The sequence below is a fragment of the Barbus barbus genome, assembly GCF_936440315.1.
Source record: "Barbus barbus genome assembly, chromosome: 17".
NCBI classification, from domain to species: Eukaryota; Metazoa; Chordata; class Actinopteri; order Cypriniformes; family Cyprinidae; genus Barbus; species Barbus barbus.
Genome location: NC_136745.1, coordinates 21,859,066 through 21,885,122, shown reverse-complemented (window position 1 = coordinate 21,885,122; position 26,057 = coordinate 21,859,066). Strand labels below are relative to the sequence as shown.

Below are 26,057 nucleotides of genomic sequence, written 5' to 3'. Positions count from 1 at the left end.
GAAATGTTTTTAAAACAACCACTTTCCTTACTGTAAAGAATATTTTAATAATCTAAATAACTTTTTTCCACTATAAAGAAACTTTTTTTTGCAACGGCAAGGTTCCATGGATGTTAAAGGGATAGTTCACCCAAAATGAAAATTCTGTCATTTATTACTCATCCTTCATGTCGTTCCAAACCCATAAGACCTTCGTTTATCTTTGGAACACAAATTAAGACATTTCTGACACAGTTAAGGTACAGAAATGTAGTAAGGACATTGTTAAAATGGTCCTTGTGACATCAGTGGTTCAACCATAATTTCATGACGCTACGAGAATACTTTTTGTGTGAAAAAAAAAAAAGACTCCACTCAATTCTTCTCCCAGGAGTTACCGTCGTCCACCAGTACGAGAGTACCATGACGCATATGCATGCTTTCCTCTGCACGTAAACAAGGCGCAGCGCATGCGGGTTCTATGTCAGTTCTACGTTGTGGTACTTTCTATAATGGTGCTAGGGTAACGCGGAGGGAAAGAATTGTTGAATAAAGTCATTATTTCTGTTGTCTTTGCACACTAAATGTATGCTGTACTTACTACTTTCTGTGCCTTGACTATGTACCCTTGCTGTCTATGGAGGGTCAGAGCAGAGCCTTCTAATTTGCGTTCCAAAGATGAATGAAGGTCTTACGGGTTTGGAACAACATGAGGTTGAGTAATTAATGACAGAATTTTTGGATGAACTATCCCTTTAAAGCTTCTTTAGGGGCCATAAATGCCAATAAAGACTGCTTATTTTTAAGAATGTGTGGTGCCATTTGTGTCACATCAATAATATTTGGTCTCAGGATGTGGTAACAATTTATGTTTGACATCATTAACATCCAAGCACCAAATTTGATTTGATAGCTGTGACAAAGAAGAAAATTTGCAGTGAAGTATTATTTATGATTCATTTTCTGTCTGTTTGGGGTTTGGCATGCAGTACATGTTTACTATGAACTTCATGAAGAAGAGCTGCATGATGCTCTCTTTTTGTGTTCCATGAAAAAAACCAAACACAGAAAATAGGGTTGGAATAACATGAAGTTAAACAAGTTATGACTATTTTAATTTGGGGTGAACTGTTCTTTTAAGATCATGTATTTACCCAAATTAACTTTCATACAAGTTTTTGTGGTCAGGGAAGAGTTAAATGGCTTGCATCCTACTGTTAGATCTGACAGCTGCACACAGTCCCCAAAGAGAGATTATTTTTGACAAACTGAATGGAACAACTGAAGGAAACCTGGCTATCTGCCTTAGGCGTGTTGTGCTGTTTTTACACGCAGATAGCATCTTTCCAAGCTAAAAACCCATGACCAACATGCATCTCAGCAAACATCAACAGTGGCACAATTGAAAACCTCCTTTATCTCATCACAAAGTGCATTTTCAGGCTATAACATGCCTTGATATTTGATTTAATCTCCTTTTTTTCACCCATCTGTTTTATTCGTTTAAATTTTGGCTACACATAGAGAATGTTAATGTTGAGCAAGACTCATATTCCAGATGGGAAACTGAGTGGGGGCTAATGTGCCCATGTTATGTCTAGAGCCGCCTGTTTTTGTGCAGAGGTATGAGCTCTCATTGCTGCTTGTGTTCTATCTGATGCTTTCTACCTGTCAAACTCTTACTGTACATCTGTCTGCCAACCAAGTGGGATGTTGCTGGGGTGATGTTGTCATAGCAACAATGAAAAGAAGGAAGAAAAAAAGTTAGACAGCGAGTAGCAGTGTAAAATTCCTTTCCATACTTTCACATGCTTGAGAAATGGAGCAGGTCAGCTGGTGCAGGCAAATGAGAGGAGGATTTTAGGACAAAAAAAAAAAGTGAGATGCGAGTTGATACGAATGACAAGCAACGTAATTTAAAAGAAAAATGTTCTGGGTATTATAGTTACAAGAATGAAAGAAATGACATGGAATGGTCTTCTAAATTAATGTTCAGCTGTCTTTTATAAGTCTGGTTACGGTCACATGCTAAGTTAGAACGATAAAGAGGGAGAAATGGAGAATAATGGCTTATTTGACAGAGGGGAAAATGGTGGTAATATTCTAGCAAAAGAAGTGATCAGAGCAACTGGTATAAAAGCGTCCTTATAAGGATATGAAATGAGGGGAAGAAAAAGTGGAAATGGTCCCTCGATGACATACACAGGGTGGCAAGCAACTTGGCATGTTTTACACTGTTCTTAAACTCGACTGAAGAAACAGAAAGGAAGTCATTAGACTGGAATCATTGTGTCAACTGAAAGGAATTTCATTGCCCTTCAAACATTGAAATAAAATGAGGTCATATGTAAATTCAGCTCTCGAAAGATGCTTCTTTCCATTCTTATTATGGTATGCTGTATTTGATATGATGCAAACAGCACTTCCCTATGGATTTACAGTCAAAAAAAAAAAAAAATTCTGTACTACTATTTCGATCAAATTCTATTGAGAAAACATTTGCAGGATGGAAATTTACATTGTTTTAGTAGGGATGGCGAACATTGGCACTCGAGTGTTTCACAAGTGTTTGCATATCATCTAGATGAGCAGAGGTGATTTGACATTCCAAAAGATCTGGTTTTGTCTGGCCAAGTGTGTGGCAAGACACAACAAGTCTAATGTGCAGAGCAGATACATCTGAAATGCATTCTGGGTAGCGCTGCCAAACATTAAGTATTTTCACACTTATAAAAGAACCCTTGTGTGAGCTTATTTCTGTGGGTAAGTATGTGTCTGTACACTTTTAAAAGGGGTCACACTTTAGGCTCTGAGAACTTACTGGCTAGTTGGCTGGAAAACCAAAACAGCAAAGAAAGAAGACAGCTGAACTCAGCTGCACTCAAACGGATTGATTCCTAACATAAAAATGAACAAAATAGCTGTTTAGGGGCTACAGTGAATACAGAACCGTAAATCTGATGACAAACTTTAAAGCTGGTTTGAAAAAGCCAGGCCAAATATTTGAAAATGTTTTAAAAGTTTGAAGTAGTTTTAAAGTGCAAATATTTTGAAGACAAAGTCTATCAGAAAAAAACCACAGACAGAGAGAGAGAGAGAGAGAGAGAGAGAGAGAGAGAGAAAACATTTAATCGTGCTGTTAACAAGATTTCGCACATTGCTAGCATTATTTAACATTTTGCTAGCATGGTTTAACATGTTGCTAGCATGATTTAACCCTCCAGGATCTGAGGGTCTTTTGGGGCCCTGGAGAAGTTTTGACATGTTCTGACATTAGTTTTTTTTCAGTATCTTAAAAAAATATTAATGGCAAAGGTCTGATAACACTGTATTCAGCACAAACTGGGCTACAATAATATGTGAGCAGCATGAATGTACTTGTTTGTGATTTTGAGAAAACAATGTTTATGCGTGGTTAGTGAAAAACTATTTTTTTTTAAGTCACTGAAATAAGGCCATAAAACACATACATAATATTTGTTTACAAGACTCATGAGAACTGGATGTGGTAGAGTCTTTGCTACAAAATGATGTTTAAACTATCCTTCACAGAAAACAATATATTGATTTAACATTTGTAAAACATGTTTTGTGATAGAATGCCCTTATGTGAGAGAGACAAAGGGCCTCCCATAATGGGCCATCAATAAGAATGTGACTGAGCTGAGGCAGGTAAGAAAGTGTGAGGAGAGTAAAATAATGTGGGTTTATGATTATTATTTGTATTTAATTTGCAATACAGTATAATAAAAATATACTCAGTGAAGGTCAAGGACACATGATTGAACATACTGATCTGAACACTGAGACTTGAAGAGTAACACACCTTTGTGCCAAACATTCATTCATAGTGTTGACACACACTACATTTATATCGTGGTTTTATATGCTATAAAACATTAAACAAACATCCTGGCATTGTGAAGCATTTAGACAATGAAATGACACATATTTCAAAATGTTTCACTTGATTTCATTCATGTAGTCAGGAATTATAGTTTGGGAAAAGTCTAACTAGTAAAATGTGTACAAGTTATGTCACAATAACAACAGATGTAAGTAATACTCATCAGAGTGATATCCTCCACTGGATCCAGCTGCGCGACGCATCGTGTTGTGTTCTTCGTCTTTTGAGGTAAATCTTCTTCCAAAAACAAAAGCTACTTGCTACTGCCAATGCATACAGCGATACGGTGTTGTGAGTATTTAAGAAATACTGCTGCTACACAAATAGCATATGCGACCTGTGCTGGAAAAATTAGTCACAATGAGCAAATTAAAAAAAAACATTGTTATTTTTATTTTCACATTCCACTCAATTAAAAGACCTTTTGTCAGAGCCCACTCTGGAGCAGGGAAACACGGAGGCGAGGAACTTCACCAACTTCAGAACTTTATTGATAACACTGGGATCACAGGAAACATGGCGGTGACGATAATACCGGACACAGGGGCAGGGAAACACAGGGCTTAAGAACACAAGGAAATCCCAGAGGAAGAACAGAAACAGGTGCGGAGAAATTAAACAGGGCTAGGGACTAATTGACTACTGATGACAGGGAACGAGGACAGGAACAGGAAGGCCAAATATAGACACGAGAGGAGGGGGAAACAAGACACAGGACTGACACCTTTGACTGAGCTACACCTGTCTGAAGTAGACGAAGTCAGCAAAGTCAGTTCTGAGAAAAAAACAAGTTAAAGTTTTCTGAAGGTTCCAAAGCAAAATCACTTTGAAACATTGCGTTGTTTCCGCCGCTTCCTTTCTTAATATTAATTACTATATCACAAAAGAGCCATTTTTTATTTTATCTTTGTTATTAAAAATAAGAACAGATGCAAACAAATAACACCAACAACAGTAGAACAAATATAAGAAAGAAATAGGCATAGTACATTCCTTTTTTCATTTTACATCTAAATAAAGGCATTCAAGTAAGAAAGTTGATGATGTTGAAGGTGATGTTGAACTGATATGTAACACTTTTATTTTATAGGCAAACAACATAGTACAAAAATAAACACTTCTGAGAGCACAATGAATGCTGCCATTCATATGAAAGAAGATTCATATCATCTACACAGTGATCAACACAAGTGCAACATTAATAGATTTAACGATGCTGGAACCATCATTGCGAACACCATCAACGCAGAAAAAAATATGTGCAGATTATAGCAGAAATGTTCTTATAAAGCTGTATTGCAGATTGAAATTAATAACCGACTGAAACTGCATATTGAGCGGAACATGCATTGATTATAAAATTGGAATTTTAACGAGCGTTGGTATTGTTTATGGAATAGAACACACTCTTTGATGTAACTAAAACAGGTGTCCTGAGAAATTGCACTGATCTCTGTGACAATCTTACAGCTCTGTAAACATCAAAACAGGCTAGCTGTGGGACATCGATGTGCAGCTAACCAAAAGACTCAGTTTGAGTATTCAGATTACCTACATCAGGTTTGCTGACATGCCATTAGTGGGTGAGATTTTGGACAGAAGAGGCAGTTGAATTCAGAAGCTAAGGCTGGTAGAAGTTAATGAAACATATCACTTACAGTGCCTTTATCTTGTGGAATGTCAGTGGTGACAAAAATTAGCCCTATAACTATAATTTCTTCTCATCTTAAATGGGAGCAGCACTTACAACACCACAAAGTGCTCTTAATGTCTGTAGTGCATAGAATTTTGACTGAAAGAGTTTAAATTCAGCAGGCCTTCATTGGCATACTAATCTGTCGAAAACATCAACGTTCATTGGAAACCAAAAGGTTGGTGGTTCGTCTTACGCATTGAAAGCTGAAGCTCCATCTGTCAAGAGTTCATAGGTACTACTTTAATCCCATGAGCATTAATGTATGTGAGCAACACTTTGGCTCTTCTCTCAATTACGTCAATGAGTTTTTCAATGCCTTGACGGCCACCCTGACTGTCCCAGTACTGCTGGTCGAGAAACAGCGATTGCAGGAGCTTTTCCCTGAGACGCTGAGACCTCAACACTGACACAGATTGATTTGGTAGCCTGAAAGGGAAAAAAATATTCAAGGAATATATATGGTAATGCATTCCAAAATTATTAGAACAAAGTTATCCACTTTTTTTGTTTTTTTTTTAAAGTACAACATAAAATATAATTGAACCATTTTCACAATCCCCTCAAACTAAATTGTATTGCTTACTGCCATATTATGTAATACCCAGCTGTAATGCAGATAACGTGCAAGCAGTGATACTCAAACACTGCAATGGCCCATCGTTTCTTCTGATTTATGTTATTGCACAAGTGAGCTTGTATTCCCAGAGATATCACATTAGCAGCATTGCCAGCAGAATCCCTTAGCTCAGACAGCACGTGTCAGATTGTTGGCGTATGTATTTGCTTACGTCTTCAGTGCTGTTGTGGAGGTGTTGGCTTACTGAAAGCCCAAACTTGTGGCCTCACCGAAATGAATTCAGTTGCAGTCTAAATTGCAGCAATTACAAACCACCTCAGATTGTCCATCAAGAACGAGAACAGAAGATGCCCAAAATTATATTTTATTTAAAACCATAATGTCTAGGTAAACCTGATAACCTGTGGTGACTTGTAATTTAATCAAACAAATTGTAAGGATTCATTTCTTTGAGGAAATAAGTTTGAAATTTCACTTAACTAAATCTTTGGCAAGGCATTTTATATGAAATTGAATACAGGTTTGTCTGAATGACCTGTTTTTAAAAAGAACGTTTGCGCAGTATCTCTGCAAAATCTCTGTGATTTTTGACATTTTTGACAATGTTGTTATGAGATACAAATAAAAAATCAAGTGGTCATATTTGAACTCTAACTCTCACTCACTCTTTGATTCCCTCTAGTAGCCTGAAATTCAGATTCCCCTCATCTCGGTCAAAGTAGCCCTTGTTGTTGAAGAAAACCAGGTGGTGTGGGTTATGTTTACGGTGGACTATGTGTCTCAGTTCTATGCTGTCCTTGTCTCTACATTCCTCATGGTAACCAAGCTCCACGCAGGTGTCCTCTGGACGAGGCTTGAATCCACAGCAGTTTTTATCTAGACGTTCATGAATCTGAAAATAAAAAATCTTTTTGCTTTAAGGATTTAAGGTAAAATAAAATGTTTCAGTTGTTTTTCTGAACAAATGTTGCTTATCAACAAAGTTGCAACGCAGAAAGACACTACTGATAAAAGTGGAGTACCTGCAGGAGGAAATCAAAGACTACCAGCTTGCTCCATTCATGGTGGTGGATGCTGGTGCAGCTCCACTGTGGTTTAGGTACGCCCCGATGCCAGCACTTGTGTTTGAGAGAGGTTTGATATGAGCCCCAGTTCAACCTTTCAGAAGGTTGATCTACTACTGGGCTTAAAGAAGGATCCCACAAAACCACTGGACAAGGCTGACCATCTGAAACAAAATTAATATGTATACATTCATTAAATCAGCATCAGTCATACTTGCTTTGTCAACAGCTCATGGCAGCTTTTGGTTACACTGAAAAGGTTCCTTTTCCTCAGATTTTTCTCAGAAGTGACTTCACTTTCAAAAAAAAAAACATTGGTTTGACATTTTTAATCTAATGTAATTATACATTTTCCCTCAGTTTCACAGACAAGGCTTAAGCCTAGTCTCAGACTAAAACGTAATTCTGAGCTGTTTCAACTGAAAGAAAATTGCATTGACTGATCTTAAAATATATCAGTGCCTTGGTTTTGTCTCAAGAAGATGCACACCAGTAATGTTTTCTTCTAAGGCATGTTAATAAAAATTACTTAAATGTCCTAATTGAACTATGGCCTAATCTTGGTTTAGTCTAAACCCTGTCTGTGAAACCAGGCCTATATTCTTTACTAATTTAATCCAAGACTAAATAAAATGCAGTCTCCACTACTAAAATTATATAAAAAAATACAATAAAATATAAAATAAATATAAATAAAATATATGAAATATATAATTTTTTTTTAAGTTTTAGGTTTAATTAAATACAAAAGGGGAAAACACTAAAATTGGGTAAAAACAATTTTCACTCAAAAATTGTTAGTAAATTGCAAAGAACTGGGAAGTACCATTGACATGCAATTTTTGAAGTAGAAAGGCTAAAATAGTATTTTATTGCAACACGTACTGTATTAATCTTTGTTTTATGTACAACTTTGGAAAAAAAAGGTTATAGGCTACAGTGAGCACTACCTCCAAGAGAGTGGAATCGTCTGCTGACAGCTGGCAAAGTTCTGTTCAGTCCTAAGATCCTGTCCAGATGAAAGGCGAACACCTCACTCATGTCCAAGGGTCGCCTGACAATACCACAACATTTACGACACTCATCAACGTCGTCCGTGCTATTTGTCGCACTTTTAAATAAAATTAAAGAAGAGAAACCCCGAGGTGACACTTCATCAATTTGCGTAATTTTACTCTCGGCTAGAAAGCGCATGGCAGTGATATCGTCATTGCTGAACCATGGAGGAGCTCTTTCACTGTATATCCTTATAGTTGAATAACCGGTGTCACTGCCATCAAGCTCAGAATATCCCAGTCGTTTGTTAACGGTGCTTGTATTGTGCCCCGCGTCCTTCGCTTTGCCCTGTGTGCCACCCTGCTGTCTCACTTTAACTTTCTTTCTCCGGAGTTTGGGTCGCACTGTGCCCCTGATGATGGCCGGTTTGTGCCGCTTAGATTTGAGTGTTATATACACCACATTAGACCAGGTCGGGATCACAGATTCCTTCACCTCCCCATCAGCGGGGCCCTGGTCATTTTTACTCGGAGAATAAACGCTATTTCCAGTCCACAGATCAGGACGTTTGTCCTGGCGCTTAGACGTGCGACTAACACGAACAATGAAAAACAAATAAACAAAACACACTACAGCTATAATCAAATACTTCCGAATGGCAGAATATTTCCAACAGTTGCAGATTTTCAAAAACCATACTGACAAATAAATCAAAGAATCCCAGACATTTCTAGGACGAGTCGAATGCGTATCCATTGGTACGAGTGTCTGCGCATGATTAAGTCGATTTTCTTTTATCCACGTTGGAATAGCGTTCGTTTACATGTTGATGGTAGACAGGAGCTCCAGATGGTCCGCTCAGCGCAACCGCTCCAACATGAATGAGACAACTGTCCCGATGCCGGATCAGCAGAGATAACAGTCCCAAACTAACAAGAATGTCGCTTGTCCTTACGCCCCATCTGCAAGGGCAGAGACTAGAACGCTGTCAATACAAACTACACTAGTCACATTTTCCATATAACACAGGCTATATTTCGGTGTAAATTTCTTAGATAACCCTCCTGAGAAAAATCCATCTAAAACAGCATAAGCTGGTGTGTTTGCTTGTTTTAGTGTGGTTTGGGGGTCCGAAGTCGATCAGCAAACCAGAAAAATTGTGTTATGTATTTTTATTTTCTTAGTGAGGGTGAGAGCTGATCAAGTTTCACTCTGGCTGGAAAACAGAAGTGTCAGAAGGGTTAAAGGCACTTCTGACTAACAAAACCTTCTGACCACCAGCTTGGTCGAGCTGGGAGACCCTCTTAATTCAGCAAACCATTTTAGGATGATTTTTTTATTCTTTATTTTTACAACAACTACTGATAAATTACAAATCAGGAAAGCTCATTAACCAGGTCAGTCTGGATGACCTTAAAATGTAATTACAATAGCATATTCCGCCAGGAAGAAGTTGTTTGTGTACACCTGCCTGTAAGCAATGTTGTTTTGACATGTACTGTACTTGAATTTACTAGTGTCAATCTGTGAGCAATAACATGTAATAATGATGGGCTCCAGTACAGAGAACAGGATGCAGGAACAGTGCAGACTATGTAGTCATTTATGTACATCAGGAATGCATTGTTTTAAACTGTAGCGCTTTCAACTGTAGGCATACACCTATCTTTATAAGTGCTTGTTTGACCTTTGTCAGTCTGTCTGCTGAGGGTCTTATTTGAGACATAAAACGTCATCGGTCAAATATATATATATATATATAGGACCCAGATGAAAAGCTTCAGACTCAGTTGAGAAAATACAACAAATATAAAAAAAAATATACACAGCCTATAGTCAGAACAGGGTTTAATTCATATATGTGTGAACTTACACAACACCTTAAATTAATTTTGATAGCAATTAAAATGCTAGAGCAAGAAATGTGCAAATTACATCAAGGGCTACTAAGCAACTGGAGAGACCTTCTGCCAGTTTGGCTTAAAACTTGATCCACCATTGCCATCTTGTGGTAACAGACTCAAGTCTTTGAATAGGCGCTTAACAGAGAGCCAGCCAGAACACCACAAGACGCCAAAGCAAACAGCAGTAAGTTCCCAAATCCCTGAGGAAATAAAAATTAGTTTATTAGGACAGCCTAAACAGAAGTTGACTCTACATAATTTAATATTACAAGTAATGAATCAATATTAAAATAAAAAACAATAGTCATTTCAAAACATCGTGTTCTCTGAAGTTAAATCAACACAAATACTCAAGTTAATTTGAAAAAGTGTCAATCTAGGTCATATCAAAATGCCATCTCAAACACTGAATGAATACAAATAGCTTTATGTTACCTACTTTGACCTCTTTAAATACCACAGTTCCCCACATAGCAGCTACTAAGCCATAACCCTGAAAGCAAAGTAGAACACACCATCATTACATACGATTTGCAATGCAAGGTGAATGAGGACATGAAAGGTTTTTTTTTCATGATACTTACAGCATTAATTATAGGGAATGTGATCACAGCTCTAAGGTAGTAGTTTGCCATAAACCAGGCATATGTGGCTAATCCCCACATCAGGCCACTCAAAAAACCTGCACAGAAGACCTTACTTGAGGAACACAGGAACTCAATATTCAGCAGAAAAGCGATAATGTCTGGAGGAATATTTTGTATTGAAAATGTATTGTGTTCAGTGCCTGATTTGTACACAAATAAATGTAATTACAACTTTGATAGAGTTACAAAGCAACATGGTCCTTTCATCCAAGTTAAAATAAAGACGATGCAATAGAAAGCACATTAATTACCAGGTAAGATGGCTCTGGGATAAATACGAGGCCTGTTCTTCATGACTGCACAGTAAGCAAGAAAATACACTGTGCTTGTGAGGAAAATTCCACTGTAATGGGCAAAGCAGTAGTCAATTTCTGTAATGGACGGCAAAAAAATAAAAAAATAAAAATTGCCCATTAAGTGCATCTTATGTAGTACAACTGCATGTCACTTTAAATCAAACTAATACACATACCATGCTGACTGGATCCAATGAACATACTTGAATTGATTGTGGCATGGACTTTAATATAGAAAACAGGCATAAAAGAAGAACCATAAAGGACACCTGAAAATACGGCCAAGATGCAGCCACTGTAACAAAAGGATATCATGAAAACCCATAGATTTGATCTTTATCATCCAGATATTTTACAATACTAGAATCTATATCTGAAAATACCATAGATGTAAATTCAAAACTGCAATAAAAAAAAATGCACTGATTGGAAAAAAACAAAAAAGTTGAAGAATATTTTAGCACAACAGTGTTGATGGACTAGAAATCGGAGGAAAACTGCAAAAAGAATGAAACAGAGGGCCAACAAATACTTACAACACTCTCTTGCTCTTTGGTGAAATTGTGTCCACCCATGAATCACTGGAGCTTGTGCTGTCTGAATTGAACCTCTAAAGACAGACGTGTAAATGCACGTACACACAAAATCTCAGCAAACATTTGTGTATCCAAGTCATAATACACAACAATATTCTGCATAAACAATCATAATAACTCTTAATGAGGAAAAGCCCTAACAAACCTACCCTATCATCAATCAACAAAGGCATGGATTCGGTAGATGTGCGTTTCTGAACATCACTTTTCACAAAGAAGAATATGATGGCACTGAAACAAAGACATGATTGTGTTACATAAAAACTGTACCAAGGTGCTCTCTCTCAATAAATAAAAAGGTAAGGATGTTTTTATTCCATATCCCATAAAATCAGATGGAACTGTGGATCCAATACAATGTGACTTCAGGTCTTAGGAGGAGATTTATCCTGCCTTACACAGTATATTACATTTTCAATTTCAGAGAAACTTTTAGGCGAGTAAAGACAGCAGCTCTTTGATCTCAAAATGATCTTTGTGAGGTGTAACTCCTGAGTGAACTAGAAATATTTTTGGGATGGAAATATTGTCTGACCATAAATTAGAATGCCTGCAGCATTTTCTTTCCATTGCCGTGGGTTTCGGCCATCCTTTTGAGGACACAAAACTACTGTAATCTTTCAGCCTTCATTAACCAAATAAATATCCTCTTAATGGTCTGCCTTCAAATACTGTGCACACAACAAATGCTTAAGGATATCACATTGCCTGCGCTCTCATTACCTTAGCAGACAAAGGCCAGCTCCACAATAATTGTGTATCGGTTTGGATACTTCCTCTGAATGCAGACCAAACCAGCCAAACCTTGAAAGGAATGAATTAAGAGGTAAATTCACCTCTGCCTTTAAAAACATGGATAACACTTTACAATAAGGTCTCATTATATTAACCAACAATGAGCAGTTACATTATTCGTCTTTGTTAAAGTGAGTTAATAAAAATACAACAGTTCATTGTTAGTTTATGCTAGCTCAGGTCCAATAATAATAAATTAACATTTACAACTTTATATTTTTAATCACGCATTAGTAAGTGTCAGAATTTACATTAAGATTGATAAATACTTTAGAAGCACTTTGTTGTTAGTCCATGTTAACAAAAGTAGTTAACTAACGTTAGCAAATGGAACCTCAACCTCAAGTGTTACAGCTTAGATTAAGAAAAAAAAAAAAAAAAAAAAAAAAAAAAAAAAAAGTGTACTAAACCAGTGCAACAATACTTCTGAGAAAATGTATGACTAAATTTCAAAACGGCATGCAAATAAACATTCATAACTTGTTACTTGATATTACAGATGAGCTTGTTAAAAAGCAGCACAGATAATATCAAGTTAACTTAAGTCAAAATGATCTGTTATCTGACATTAACTGCAAAACATTACCCCCCGGTTTCACAAACAAGGCTTAAGCCTAGTCCTAGACTAAAATGCAAGTCTGAGCTGTTTCAACTGAAAGAAACTTGCACCGATTGATCTTAAAATATATCAGTGCCTTTGTTTTGTCTGTAGATGCACACCAGTAATGTTTTTTTTTTTTTATGAGGCACGTTTATAAAAACTATTTAAAATGTCCTAATTAAACTATGGCCTAATCCTGGCGTAGTCTAATGCTGCATTCACGTGCCATCAGAATTATCGTAAATACGAGCTTCCTAGTCAGAAATTGGACACGGACGGCCTTAGAGAGGCTTTATATGGCCAATTTCTGACTGGAAAACTCGTATTTACGATAATTCTGATAGCACATGAATGCAGCATAAGCCCTATCTGTTAAACCGGGCCTACATATTTAGCAATGATTTAAGCTGCATCAATCAAAAGTTCTCTGTATTTTCCAGATGCTTGCGTCACCAATGGACTGCTTATCCAACTGAAATGGCATATACTAGCCTGGGCCAACATGGTAATCCATGCTTCAAAGTTTTACATCAGGAAATCCAGTTCACCCCTAGTTTAAGCCCTTTCTGTCAAACATCAGTCCTGCTTACCTTGAGCTTGTCCATCCAATTAGCAATGCACTGGATCCCCAAAGCAAAATTCCAAGTCCAAGGCCAATAAACTTCACAACTGGGACTGCTGTTATATTTCCTGAGAGGTAAATCTGTTACAAATAACATCTGTATATTTTAGACACAGGTTTATTCACTCACACATATGATTTACCAGTGGCCCAAAGTGCTCCTCCAAGCATAGCAGCAGGATGGGCTCTGGAGGGGCGAAACAAAGTGTCCGCAACCAGTCCAACAAACCATATAGCCGAGCAGCAAATCCATTGAAAAAACATTCCTGTAAAGACAACAGATTTTAGCACAAGGTCATTCAAATGCTGGCTTGAAGCATAAAAGTTAAACTCACCATCACTGGTATCAACGGTTTTAACAGGAACGAAGTAACTTCCATACAAAAGCACTGCAATCACACAGGCCACAAAGCCATAAGTGATGTCTGTACTACTGGCTTCATTAGAGGACAAGGGCTCTAGGTAGAAAACAAAACTGAAGGTTGACCACACACTTGTTGCATGTATGCTTCAAAAAAAGCATAATACCTGTCTGCAATAGAGCGACTGTTGAATTTCTAAGCATAGCAATTGCCAAGCCCACACACCCAGAGGTCAACAATAGATCAATCAAAATACTTAACTTTGTTTTCACTATTTAACATACCTTCAGCTGACAATGTGCTACAGCATCTTACAACAAAAAGCACAATTACAGCTAGTAAAGCCATCAGTGTCCTATTTTGCCTCTCACTCAGGGAATAAGCACTACATTTGTTATTGTGGCAATGCAGTGAAGCGGTTTGTTGTAAACCAGGTGTCATTAATTGCCCCCTCTATCCTGCCCTACTAACCAATCAGGATGTAGTGAGGAGCTTCTTATTTTTCTTTAAAGGAGCCTCAGTCACCATTTACTGTCATTAGAGTTTTTCCATACATAAAGGTGAATGGTGAGTTAAGATAATTCTGTCAAACTCTCCATGTGTGTTCCAGAGAAGAAATTCATACGGGTTTGTAACTGAGGGTATAAATAATGATATAAATAATATCATGAAATTGAACGCAGTTTACAAACAGCTCCACTAGATGGCGATTTCGTTCCAGCTTGTTTAGATTCTGCCAGCCTTGCGCAGAAGGAGGCCGGTTAGCCAATCACATGAGGTTTGGCCAGCATTCCAAATTCTGAATATGCAAAGCAGAAAAGAAGTAACAACAACACTGCTCTCTAAACACTAATCACTGAGTGAGTTAAGATTAATAATAACATGTATTTTCTGTATTGAACGTCCTTTTGAATGGTAAAATGTTGAACTATGAAGTAAAAGAGATTAATATAGCACACTAGACTGACAAGAGTACTAGAATTAGTAGGCAGTGAAACATTCTTGACATGAATAACCTTTTTTGTATAATCATCAGAGTATTTCTGCTTTTGCTTCGGCATTTTAATGGGCATAAATGTTCTGTCTCTGCAACGTTGTCTACAGTAGGCGAAAGACCATAGTGTAAAGATTCACTGTATCAAAAGTGTGTCGTTGCCATGGAAACTGAGGGTAAGGTAAGGACATAACAGGAAATGAATGTGTTGTTGTAACAAATGAAAACAGTCCCTAATGCTCACCAACGCTGCATTAATTTGATCAAAAACACAGTAAAAACAGTAGTATTTAAGAAATCCTTCTAATGTGTTGATTTGGTGCACAATAAAAAAAAAAGTCAAAAAGTCGTGACGTATGGTCACCATACTCGAAATTGGTGCTCTGCGTTTAACCCATCCAAGTGCACACACACACAGCAGTGAGTAGTGAACAAATGCACACACACACACACACACATCGTGAACACACACCCGGAGCAGTGGGCAGCCATGCTGCGGCACCCGGGGGTTCGGTGCCTTGCTCAAGGGCACCTCAGTCGTGGTATTGAGGGTGGAGAGAGCGCTGTTGTACATTCACTCCCCCCACCTACAATCCCTGCCGGCCTGAGACTCAAACCCACAACCTTTCGATTACGAGTCCGACTCTCTAACCATTAGGCCACGACTTCCTCCATAAATATTTCTTATTATATTCAATGTTCAAAACTGCACTGTTGTTCTGCATAATATATATTTGGGAAACCGTGATGCATTTTAGGATTCTTTTGGTAAATAGAAATAACAGCATTTATTTTAAATAGAAATCTTTCGTAACATTATAAAAGTCTTATCTGTCGTTTTTTAAAAGGTTTGAATGGTAGTACATATATTTAATTTTATTCCTAAGGTGATCGAGTGCAAGGCAGCAGTGGCCTGGGAACCAGGAAAAGCACTCTCCATTGAGGAGGTGGAGGTTGCCCCTCCCAAAGCACATGAAGTACGAATTAAGGTAGATCCATAACACTGTATTTATCATGTTAGGCTAGACATAGTATAAATGTAGACTAAACTTAAAACATAATTTAAAAATAGGCCTGAGAATAACTATGTTTTTTGCTATGAACGATATGCTTTTAAATTGTTTGATCATTATTTAAAAAATTATATTTAAGTATTTTTGTTCTATTTTTTTTTCTTTTTTATTGTGCTTTCAAAGAACCAAGTTTTATTTTATTTCACTAAGAAGTGTCTTTTCATCTATTTTTTTTAGATAGTAGCATCTGGAGTATGCCACTCAGATTGGGCTTACCTGTATGATGTTGCTAAAATGAAGCCACGGCCTTTTCCTTTGATCCTGGGACACGAAGGGGCTGGGATAGTGGAGAGTGTTGGTCCAGGTGTCACAAAGGTATCTAAAGGTAAACAAAAAATCCATCATAAACACTTTTAATATTCTTACTTCTAACAAGAAATGAAATGTTTATAAATGCAAGTTCTGATTTCTCAATTGCTTCATCTTAATCACTTTGTCCTAGATACATGAATGTAGAAGTGTGTAGGGATGGAACATGCATTATTTCAGAACACTTTATTTTTATATATCTGCAGGAGATAAAGTCATTCCTCTGTTCCTGCCACAGTGTGGACAGTGTGAACGCTGCCTGAGTCCAAAGACAAACCTCTGCACCAAAAACTGGTTATAGTAATAATAATACACAATGAATTTATAGTAAAAACTATATATTTTTTCATCTACTTTTGAATAGAGGTTAACTGTAGTTTTCTCTGCCTCCCAGGGACAAAACCCAACAGGGTGTTCTTGCAGATGACACCAGCAGGATCACCTGCAAGAATCAGCAGATTTACCAGTTTATTGGTATCAGCACCTTCTCTGAATATACTGTTGTGCCAGAGGACAATGTCACCAAGATTCACCCAGATGCTCCACTGGACAAAGTCTGTCTGCTGGGCTGTGGAGTGTCTACAGGATATGGAGCAGCAGTGAACACAGGCAAAGTGTGTGTGATTTACACATCCATAAGATAAAAATAACATCCCACAAGCTTATACCATGTGTTTGCCATTTTTTTGTCATTGTCTTACTCAGGTAGAATATGGCTCTACATGTGCAGTGTTTGGTTTGGGAGCTGTTGGACTGGCAGCTGTCATGGGATGCAAGGTTGCTGGTGCTTCCAGGATCATCGCTGTTGACATCAACCCAGACAAGTCTGAGATCGCCAAGATTTTTGGTGCAACTGAGTTTGTGAACCCTAAAGACCACAGTAAACCCATTCAAGAGGTGCTGAGAGAGCTGACTAATGGTGGCGTTGACTTCTCTCTTGAGTGTGTGGGGAATGTAGGAGTAATGGTAAGCTCCTATAAACAGTGTGTATTATTATTTAATTATCTGCAAGTGTTTATTATTAGAGCTGTAATTTTCAAAGATGTTCTTACTTGTGTCATTTAAATAAGAAATTCAAGCTGCCATGTAGAAGAAAGTAATTTACTGTATGTGACCTGTAATTGAACTAATACAATTTCCTCTGACCAGAGGGCTGCTGTGGAAGCGTGCAGTCCTGCAGGGGGAATCTGTGTGATTGTGGGTTGGATTGAGGGGGAGGAACTTTCTCTGGCCCCCCTGGATATCCTACTAGGAAGAACTCTGAAAGGCACTTATTTTGGAGGTAAATGCTTTCCCTGTATTTAATGTAGTGTGAGCTGTTAGGAAGGCAAATGCGCAGAATGAATAATTTTACAGTAATTAACCTGTTGTTTTCCTGATTGACAGGATGGAAGAGTGTTGAGGTGGTGCCCAGACTTGTTCAAGACTATATGAGCGGGAAGCTTCTGCTGGATGAATTTGTGACACACAGACTGACTCTAGATCAGGTTAACCAGGCTTTTGATCACATGATCACTGGGAAAAGGTCAGTTTTTTGCATCTATTAATGAATACAATTATGGATTTGTTTTATGATGGAAAACACCAGAAAATATTGCCTTATTATATGCTTAATAATTGTTTAATATTCTGTATTGTCCAGCATAATCCAATGTTAATATATTATATAAAAATTAATTAATCTTTAGAATAACTCTCACAGTTCATATACATGGCCGTAACCAAGGTTTGAAAATTAGTGAGGTCTGGGGTGGGGTTAAGAATTGTGCTATAGGCTAATTATCCCTACAAACACAACTTTATATACACTAAACACTTTAAAAGAGACAGGTATGTGAAAGATGTTTTCTCTGTTTTGGAGGGATGAACATTGTTAAAATGTGAATCCTGTCGGCAATAACCTATCCATGGGCTTTTTTGATTACTGTCGATTTAAGTGCCGACGATGCAGTGTTGCCAGATATTGCTATTAAAACAAATAAAAATAAACAAAAAATAAACTGAAATTATTAGTCTAAACTGAACTATACTTGCAGACACTCATATGTGGAGTTTTAAACTGAAAATTAGTCATTCAGAGAACAAATTGTATTTTTGAACATGAAACATTTACAGAGGTTCCGGACCTCGATGACCTCATAGATGGCTACAGGCATGTTCATATGATATTGCAATGTTATATTAAAATTGTGGTGAAGTTGAAGTAGTGACAGATTTTCCTCTGTATTGTGTGTAACAGATTATTGAGAATATTTTGATTGTGAAGGGGCGGGTTTTAAGAGAACTAAATGATCATACATGAATGAATGAATACATTTATAAAATATGTAGGGTGAACTTTCTCTATTTATAGTTTCAAATCCCACAATACAAAGTCTAGGCATGAACAATTTGAAAAAAAAAATAATTTGTTCGTTTCTCTTTTTCTTAGTATCCGGACAGTGATTGAGATGTGAAATGGAGATGATTCTCAATTTCCTTCAAACATCTTTAGTATTTTGGTGGGTTCCTCTACCTCTCTAAAGCCTCGCAATCAATATCATAAGTTAAATGTCATTATGAACTTTGCAGACTAGTATAAAAGACTGTTTCAAAGATCCCTTTTCACTGCCTGTATGTATTGGCTAAAGTACACAGGCACAGTAAATGAAGGAAAGGAAAAGTCACATTCACTGAATAAAGCATTGCTTCTTCTTATTGTCTATTGTCTCAAAGAGAATACAAGAACCATGTCTGTTATGATCAGAAACTGTTCAACACAATAAAGCCAAGTTTGTTAAATTTGATTTGGTTGTATCTCTTCTCTATAAAGTGAATGTGAAAGTGACGTGACATACGGCCAAGTATGGTGACCCATACTCGGAATTCGTGCTCTGCATTTATCCCATCCAAAGTGCACACACACACCGTGAACACATACCCGGAGCAGATGGCAAGGTTACACTGCAGGACATAGGTATTTACTCCAATTTTTTCTCTCAGTGTACACTGTACAGCAAGAGTATCTCTCCCTTCTGTGTGCCTTGAGACCAACAGTGTAAATTTTTTTCCGGTCTTAACTTTTCTTATTTCTTTTAGGCTTATAGTCATTGACCTTAAATTACTGTAAGTGTTGCAAATTTCCATGGTGCTTCAATACATGCTGATCATGATCAAACTTGTTTTGCTTTTGCAGCCATTGGGAAGAGAAAGGTTGACCCATGGTTTTCTGCAGGTCATCCAATCACATGCAAGCAGGACTTTGTTCAGCTGCTGCGTTTTGTTCAGCCAGTAACACATTTTGAATAATCATATAGCAGCTGTGCACTAGTACAAAGTACACTAGTACCAGCAGGTCCTCTCCTGACCCCTGACAAAAACAGCTCTGTATGTAAGTTATTAATAGCATACAAACATTTGCAAACTGTAAATCTGTGCATGAAGTCATCTGCTTTACTGAATTCATTTTAAATAGAGTAAACTTATCAAAACTCGAATTTAGCTTTGAGGCTTTGAGGGATATCATAATGTATTAGTATACTGACAGTATAAATATACAATGATTTATGCTTGAACTGTTTTTTAAGATCAAGTGAAGATTGTTTAATGTTTAAGAATTGTGTACTGTTTACAAAAATTTGCTTGTAATGTAAACCTGAATGTATGTAACACATTATATAATGCACTTGCATACTTCGTTATTGCTACATCACACAAGGGTAACGCATATGATACCATATATGCAATGTCATGCCTGTGTGCACAGATACAGATATTAGGGGAATACAGGCTTTAACTAGTGTATGATATATTTCATAATGGTTCCGGGTCCCAAAGACGGTGCTTTTATGGCTTTTAATGTTGTCTGTTCGTCTCCAAATAGTGTCAGTTTACCGCTCACAATTTCATGTACTATATATGTTCTTGTACAGTCACAGTTTGTGTATGTCTAGGCAACTAGGTACAGTAGTTATAGTATTTATAGTATATGTATAGTCAGATGCTCTTTTTTTTTTATTATACTTGCATTGTTGTATGTTTATCTTATGTTTAACTAGTATGTAGGACCGTGGTCCTGCGAGACACGACATTTCGTTCCACTATATGTCCACACATGTAGCAGAATGACAATAAAGCTCAACTTGACTTGAAAGCTTTGTTTCCTTTCATCTAACAAATCTTCATCTTTGCAAACGAGGGATGTTACTTAAATTATGCCCTCACAAATATTTAAAATAGTGCAAGAATGCATGTATTTTTATAATTAGCCATGAACTTATCTTATTTAAAAACCACAATATGTAAATTTTTGCGACAAAAAAGAAGAAAAAAAAGAAAACAGTGCTACATACATCATGTGTTAATGCAATGTTAGAACCATCAAATATTTTGGAAACATTTTGAAACAAACCATTCTCCAACCTGTTAAATTTTTGGAGAAAAAAAAAAAAACTTTTAATTTTTTTTAAAATGGTTGTTCATGTTCTTTTAGGAGGCTGTTAATAGAAAAGTGTGTGGTTAGCATGGAAACTGAGGGTAAGGTGAGGACATGATAGCTGTTGGACTGGCAGCTATCATGGGATGCAAGGCTGCTGGTGCTTCCAGGATCATCGCTGTTGACATCAATCTAGAAAAGTCTGAGATCGCCAAGACTTTTGGAGCAACTGAGTTTGTGAACCCTAAAGACTAATCCCATTCAGGAGGTGCTGAGGGAGCTGACTAATGGTGGCATTGACTTCTGTGTGTGGGGAATGTGGGAATAATGGTAAATTAAATCTTGAATCTTTTATCTAACAATCCTTTGGGTTCAAAGAGGTCTATTTCAAATTGTGAAAGCAAATCAAGTTACTATATAGTCAGACAAGAACATTACTGATCCGGATTCATATGCAGTTGAATGAACTGATAAAATGTAATATCTTACAATCAGAGAGCTGCTGTGGAAGCATGTACTGCTGCAGGGGGAGTCTGTGTGATGGCGGGCTGGACCAGGATGGGAGAACTTACTCTGGTTTCTGAGGATATTCTATTAGGAAAACTCTAAAAGGCTCCTATTTTGGCGGTAAAGCATGCCTGATAAATTAAAATATATCTTATGATGATCTACTGTATCCTATATGTTGCAGCACCAAGTTGATGTGTTATGGAGAATCAGGTCTAATCATTTTACAGTCCTCTCTAATTTAACTATGTATTAGTGGAAAACACCTGCAATTTAAAGTAACTTCTCTGGCTTTCCTGTCTGATTGACAGGTTGGAAGAGTGCTGAGGCAGTGCCCAAGTTGGTACAGGATTATATGAATGGGAAGCTTCTTCTGCTGGATGAATTTGTGACACACAGACTGACTCTAATAATAATCTGTTACATTTATATAGCGCTTTTCTGGGTACTCAAAGTGCTTTTGGAAGGGGGGGGGGGATCTCCTCATCCACCACCAATGGACTCTAGATCAGGTTAACCAGGCCTTCTATCTTATGATCACTGGGAAGAGGTACGTTCTGTGAATCTACTAACGATCTTGTATTGTGTGCTAAACATTGCTACGACTGTATGTCTGACATTTTTCAGTATTTCTGTATTGTGGAATGGTCATATACCACACACATTAGTCAAGAGAAGAAATTATTTATGGTGTCTAATTATTTCTATATCTATGCATACACTTATACATTTACATACATACATGGACTTAACCTCTTTCTCTCTCTTTTTCAGTATTCGTACGGTGATTAAGAGGTGAGTTGAAGTAACTGTCTTTAAACAGAAGTGTTTATATTCTGTTCTGACATAATATCCATCAGAGAAGAATCAGCGTTGTCATAATGTAATGCAATAATGCAATAAAGCTGCATTGGTCTCAGTTCAGATCTCATTGGTCCCAAATCCTATTCAACATAATTATACAGTAAACATTAATAAACTTGTCGCGTCACACACAGCTATTTCATATTCAGTATGGTTTCATATGTACAGTACAGAGAAGTTGTATTTCTGATATGCGTCTTTAAAATGCTTATATTCTCAAGGAATATGTATTATTTCATGCATTAAAGCTTATTCTGATGCGTTTAATTTGGTTGTATCTTTTCTTTTTCACCAGTAGATGGCAAGCTTGTACTACAAACATCCTTATTCACTTCCTTTGTTTTCTGCATGCTGTTTGCATTGAGATTCGTGAGTTTCTTCACGCTAGCCTTTATTATTTCATATCACCGAGGCTTGGCTCAATATCCGCTAAGTGTTCATGTGTTTAGGTTTCACACCGTTACAGAGCAAACCATGAGCAGTCCAGTCTCTTAACTACCATATACCATTATTGCCCTTTGAAACCACTATCCACCAGTTTACATATAAAATATTATCATCTGAGCCTTCTTTGTCTTCTAGTGGGACATGAGAAGTCTCTAAAAAAATATAAATAATTTTGTTATAGGGAGATGGATGGGTGCGTGTCACTAAGGGTTACATGCAGCTGATCATGGGTTGCATGTTGACCTTGGTAATATTATATATTGATTTAATAAAGCATGCTCTTGAGGGTTAGAATAGCAGTTGTGGCCTGTCAGAGCCAGAGACAAAAGGCTGGCTGGGGAATGCATCTCCATGATGAACTGGGATGGCTGTCCAGGAATTTGCTTTATTGTAGTTCCATTCAGATCAAATGAATACTCTTGGCAGATCCCCCTCCCCCTTTTCCATCTTTACATAAAATGGAAAATGAAGCGAAGTCTCCCTCACGTTTACACCACCCCTGCCATATAGTGCAATCAATCAGAGATTCAAAGTTTTCATTGCTCTTTCCATTGAAATTGAGAAAGATTGCTGATAAATGGAGACATCAAAAGATAAAAGACAAGTAGCAACAGGTGCCTGTTCACTGAGCTCATTTGTGGATGCAGGGCAAATTTACAAAGGCCCAATAGGGCCTAATATGCATTTAGAGAGATCTTGCATTTTCTCTAAATCATTCAAGCTTTTTTAATTAATATAATATTTTTTAGTTAATAGGGCCATTCAGGCTGTTTATTTTCAGTTAGTTGGCAGATGTGGATATGAAAAAAATAAACCTACACTTTTATGTTAGTAGAGAGTAGCGTTGTGAAATTTTAAAACCTTATATTTATTGTGATAATTGGGTAGATGACAAATGCAAATTGGACTGTGTCCTATGGTGTGACATAGCAAAAATGTAGAAAAACAAAACTTAACATACAAATAACATGAGAAAAATGTATCTTCATTCAGGACACATTGATACATTTGGGGGGGACTTACTATAGACAAATACTAAACTAAACTAAAATACAGTTTTAAAAGTTATGAGTTTTAAAAATGACATGATTTAGAACATTTATACATTGCACGCCATTATAAAGACTGTACGTTCATCCCTCACATCCTTTCATCCGCGTTATATTCAGTAGCCTACGTCTTTATGTCTAACCTGATTAAGGTCTATTGTAGTCTACAAAGTATAGATCTATAATATTAGTAAACACCCTTTACTGGTAAAGTTGAGAACAAGACAATGGTAACTTAACAGAAAAATCTATGTAGGCTTACCTAAATCAGTTTTGTGAGGCAGTGTTTCAAATGCTCACTTAATTGTCTGAAGCGATTATATGTTTTATCAAAGCAAATAAATGTATTTTGTTTGTATTTTATGTGAATTCAACGTTTATATTTTCAAAAATGATTCCATGCCAATTTAAATTAGTCACATATCTATGGTAATGGTGTGACCTTTGATTAGACTGCCCTGTGTGTTTTTCATCAACATGATTGACATAAATAGAAGGTAGAGTCAACTAAAGCAATGGAGTATCAGATTCTAATGAAGAATAACGATTTGTACTGTGTGCTTACCATGACAGATATGAGACATATTCCTCTCACATGAGCTTGGTCCAGGCAAATATCAGGCATTTACCCTGCCAAATGTGTAGTCAGTGCCGTGCATCATTCCGACATGACAGCCTCATAAGGAAAATTGACAAACAACGGAAATGCCAGCATAGGTAAATATTGCTGAGCAAATATAGCCTGGAAGAGAAAAAATGTCAAAGGGGCTGAGTTGCCTTCCTCAATATTTAGATGGGGATCAAAAGATTTCTCCCATAATTATTATATTTAATGTGTGTGAGGGTGTTCAAATGTGTCTGTGGGGGTGCACCCGTGTGTTTGAATGTGTGACACTGCTAGATGGTACTGCTACCATAGACATAGTAAATCCTAGTGCCAAATAACTTTGGCCACAATTCCAGTGATCATAAGAACCTATTTTTAAATTGCTTTAACCAATATATTATCATATAATTTCAACTGATAGCCTCAAGGATGAAGAACCTTCCTATACAAGAAATTCTGCACAAGAGATTCTACCAAATTATGTCATGACTCTCTTATTTTAACCAAACTATCATGGGTAGTTGGACACATTTCTACCCAGGTGGCCTAGGTGCTGAAAAATATATGACAAATTGGTCAGACTATGTAGGATCTGGGCCATAATCTACAGAGCGTCACTGTGAATGACGTTACGCAAACTGAGAGACAAATCCCATGATTCATTTGATCTGAATGTAGAAAATGCATTTGTAATGCCTTTGAAATGTAAATGTATTTATGTCAGTTTACTTTGTAATTCCAATGATTTATGTCCACAGGTAAAACACGATTTGTCAAGATGAAGACTTTGCCAATTGGTATTTCTCTCATGTGGAAACAAATAAAACGTCATTGTGCCCTGTGCAAGTATGAACAACTGAGTCAAGATTCATTATATATATGACTGTCTATTTGAATGTTTGTTTGAAGTTGTTTCTGTGTTGCTGAGACATAAAACACAGTTTTGGTTGTCTCTATTCTTTGGCATTTCTTTGCTTTGAGAGATGTCTCCTTTCGTGTGCTACTCAGAGCTCAAAGTGTTTGGCGGAGAGCATGAACAAACACAACCTCTGGATTGTCTTAATTGATGGTACACTCAAGCTTCAGTGGCAACGATAACGTCAATACAAGTACCTGAGACAGAGAGACAGACAGCACACATACACAGAGAGAGAGAGAGTTCAGAGAAAAAGACAGTGGCCTAGTTCAGATGAACACAAAGCCCAAACTGCCATGGAAGAATGCGTCCCTAAGTCGGGGAAAGACCACCCTGGTAGAGGCCCTGTTTTAGCAGTAAATCCGGGCCATTAGTGTTAATGCCAGCCAATGCCTCAGACATCCCCAGCCTAAAGCTCAACACAGCAAACCCGGATCCAGTGACACAGTCCTGGCTGCTCTAGCAAGGGAAACCCCTTATCAAACGTGCCTGGAAGGGTTAGGAGAGGTCAGCAATACTGAAGTTGCACACCTGCACTGCAGCGGATCTCCTCGTCTGAAGTTGGTTGACATTGGATTAACATAGCCTGTTTGGAATTTTAAAGGAAGTCAATTATAATTATTCGACTGGTGAAATGACTGCGTACATATCCACTTTATTAAGTAAAATTATCCTTTCATCCTTTCAGGATTGTATATGACAAAAGCAGTGCCGAGAAAGCGATTTAGACATTATAATGGTAACACTTTACAATAAGCCTAAATTTGTCCAAATTTATTAATGCATTAGGTTCTGTATCATGCACTAAAATGAAAATTAATGCTTAAGCATTTGA

At 37.2% G+C, this 26,057-nt stretch overlaps 3 protein-coding genes across 5 annotated transcripts; 1 reads left to right on the top strand and 2 right to left on the bottom strand.

Annotated features, from left to right (window-relative positions):
- Positions 1-3,115: 3,115 nt before the first annotated feature.
- Positions 3,116-9,433, bottom strand: LOC306883335 (Golgi-associated kinase 1B-like). The gene is made up of 5 exons (XM_079438518.1): positions 8,174-9,433; positions 7,182-7,387; positions 6,825-7,051; positions 4,876-6,008; positions 3,116-3,326 (listed from the first exon to the last, which is right to left on the bottom strand). Exons 1-4 carry the CDS (start codon positions 8,973-8,975, stop codon positions 5,801-5,803), a joined length of 1,443 nt encoding a protein of 480 aa, XP_079294644.1. The 5' UTR covers positions 8,976-9,433; the 3' UTR covers positions 3,116-3,326; positions 4,876-5,800.
- An 806-nt stretch (positions 9,434-10,239) lies between these two features.
- Positions 10,240-14,390, bottom strand: LOC306883613 (transmembrane protein 144-like; the record flags this gene model as incomplete). Its single annotated transcript, XM_079438978.1, has 12 exons — positions 10,240-10,323; positions 10,563-10,616; positions 10,708-10,805; positions 11,022-11,141; positions 11,243-11,361; positions 11,603-11,676; positions 11,812-11,893; positions 12,386-12,466; positions 13,649-13,748; positions 13,824-13,946; positions 14,016-14,138; positions 14,327-14,390. The coding sequence occupies 12 exons, from the start codon at positions 14,388-14,390 to the stop codon at positions 10,240-10,242; spliced, it is 1,122 nt and encodes a 373-aa protein (XP_079295104.1).
- A 400-nt stretch (positions 14,391-14,790) lies between these two features.
- On the top strand, positions 14,791-20,548 carry LOC306883111 (alcohol dehydrogenase class-3-like). 3 transcript variants are annotated; one of them, XM_079438211.1, is made up of 11 exons: positions 14,791-14,902; positions 15,147-15,217; positions 15,924-16,025; positions 16,287-16,434; positions 16,625-16,712; positions 16,813-17,032; positions 17,124-17,384; positions 17,568-17,700; positions 17,805-17,943; positions 18,850-18,919; positions 19,594-20,548. In XM_079438211.1, exons 2-10 carry the CDS (start codon positions 15,200-15,202, stop codon positions 18,872-18,874), a joined length of 1,134 nt encoding a protein of 377 aa, XP_079294337.1. In that variant the 5' UTR covers positions 14,791-14,902; positions 15,147-15,199; the 3' UTR covers positions 18,875-18,919; positions 19,594-20,548. The 3 variants fall into 3 exon arrangements, with proteins under 3 accessions (XP_079294337.1, XP_079294336.1, XP_079294338.1); XM_079438210.1 differs by lacking the exon at positions 19,594-20,548 and having other exon boundaries at positions 18,850-19,203; XM_079438212.1 differs by lacking the exon at positions 19,594-20,548 and having other exon boundaries at positions 14,839-14,902; positions 15,924-16,013; positions 18,850-19,203.
- Positions 20,549-26,057: the final 5,509 nt, after the last annotated feature.

What these genes read in the sequence shown, in the direction of transcription:
- LOC306883111 (XM_079438211.1), top strand. An exon ending in CAGCAGTGAACACAGGCAAA is followed by an intron (nt 17,033 to 17,123) that starts GTGTGTGTGATT and finishes TGTCTTACTCAG; the next exon opens with GTAGAATATGGCTCTACATG. An exon ending in CACATGATCACTGGGAAAAG is followed by an intron (nt 17,944 to 18,849) that starts GTCAGTTTTTTG and finishes TCTTTTTCTTAG; the next exon opens with TATCCGGACAGTGATTGAGA.
- LOC306883335 (XM_079438518.1), bottom strand. Translation starts at nt 8,975, where the DNA reads ATGGATACGCATTCGACTCGTCCTAGAAATGTCTGGGATTCTTTGATT. An exon ending in ACGATTCCACTCTCTTGGAG is followed by an intron (nt 7,388 to 8,173) that starts GTAGTGCTCACT and finishes ATTTTGTTTCAG; the next exon opens with ATGGTCAGCCTTGTCCAGTG. An exon ending in TCTTTGATTTCCTCCTGCAG is followed by an intron (nt 7,052 to 7,181) that starts GTACTCCACTTT and finishes TTTTATTTTCAG; the next exon opens with ATTCATGAACGTCTAGATAA.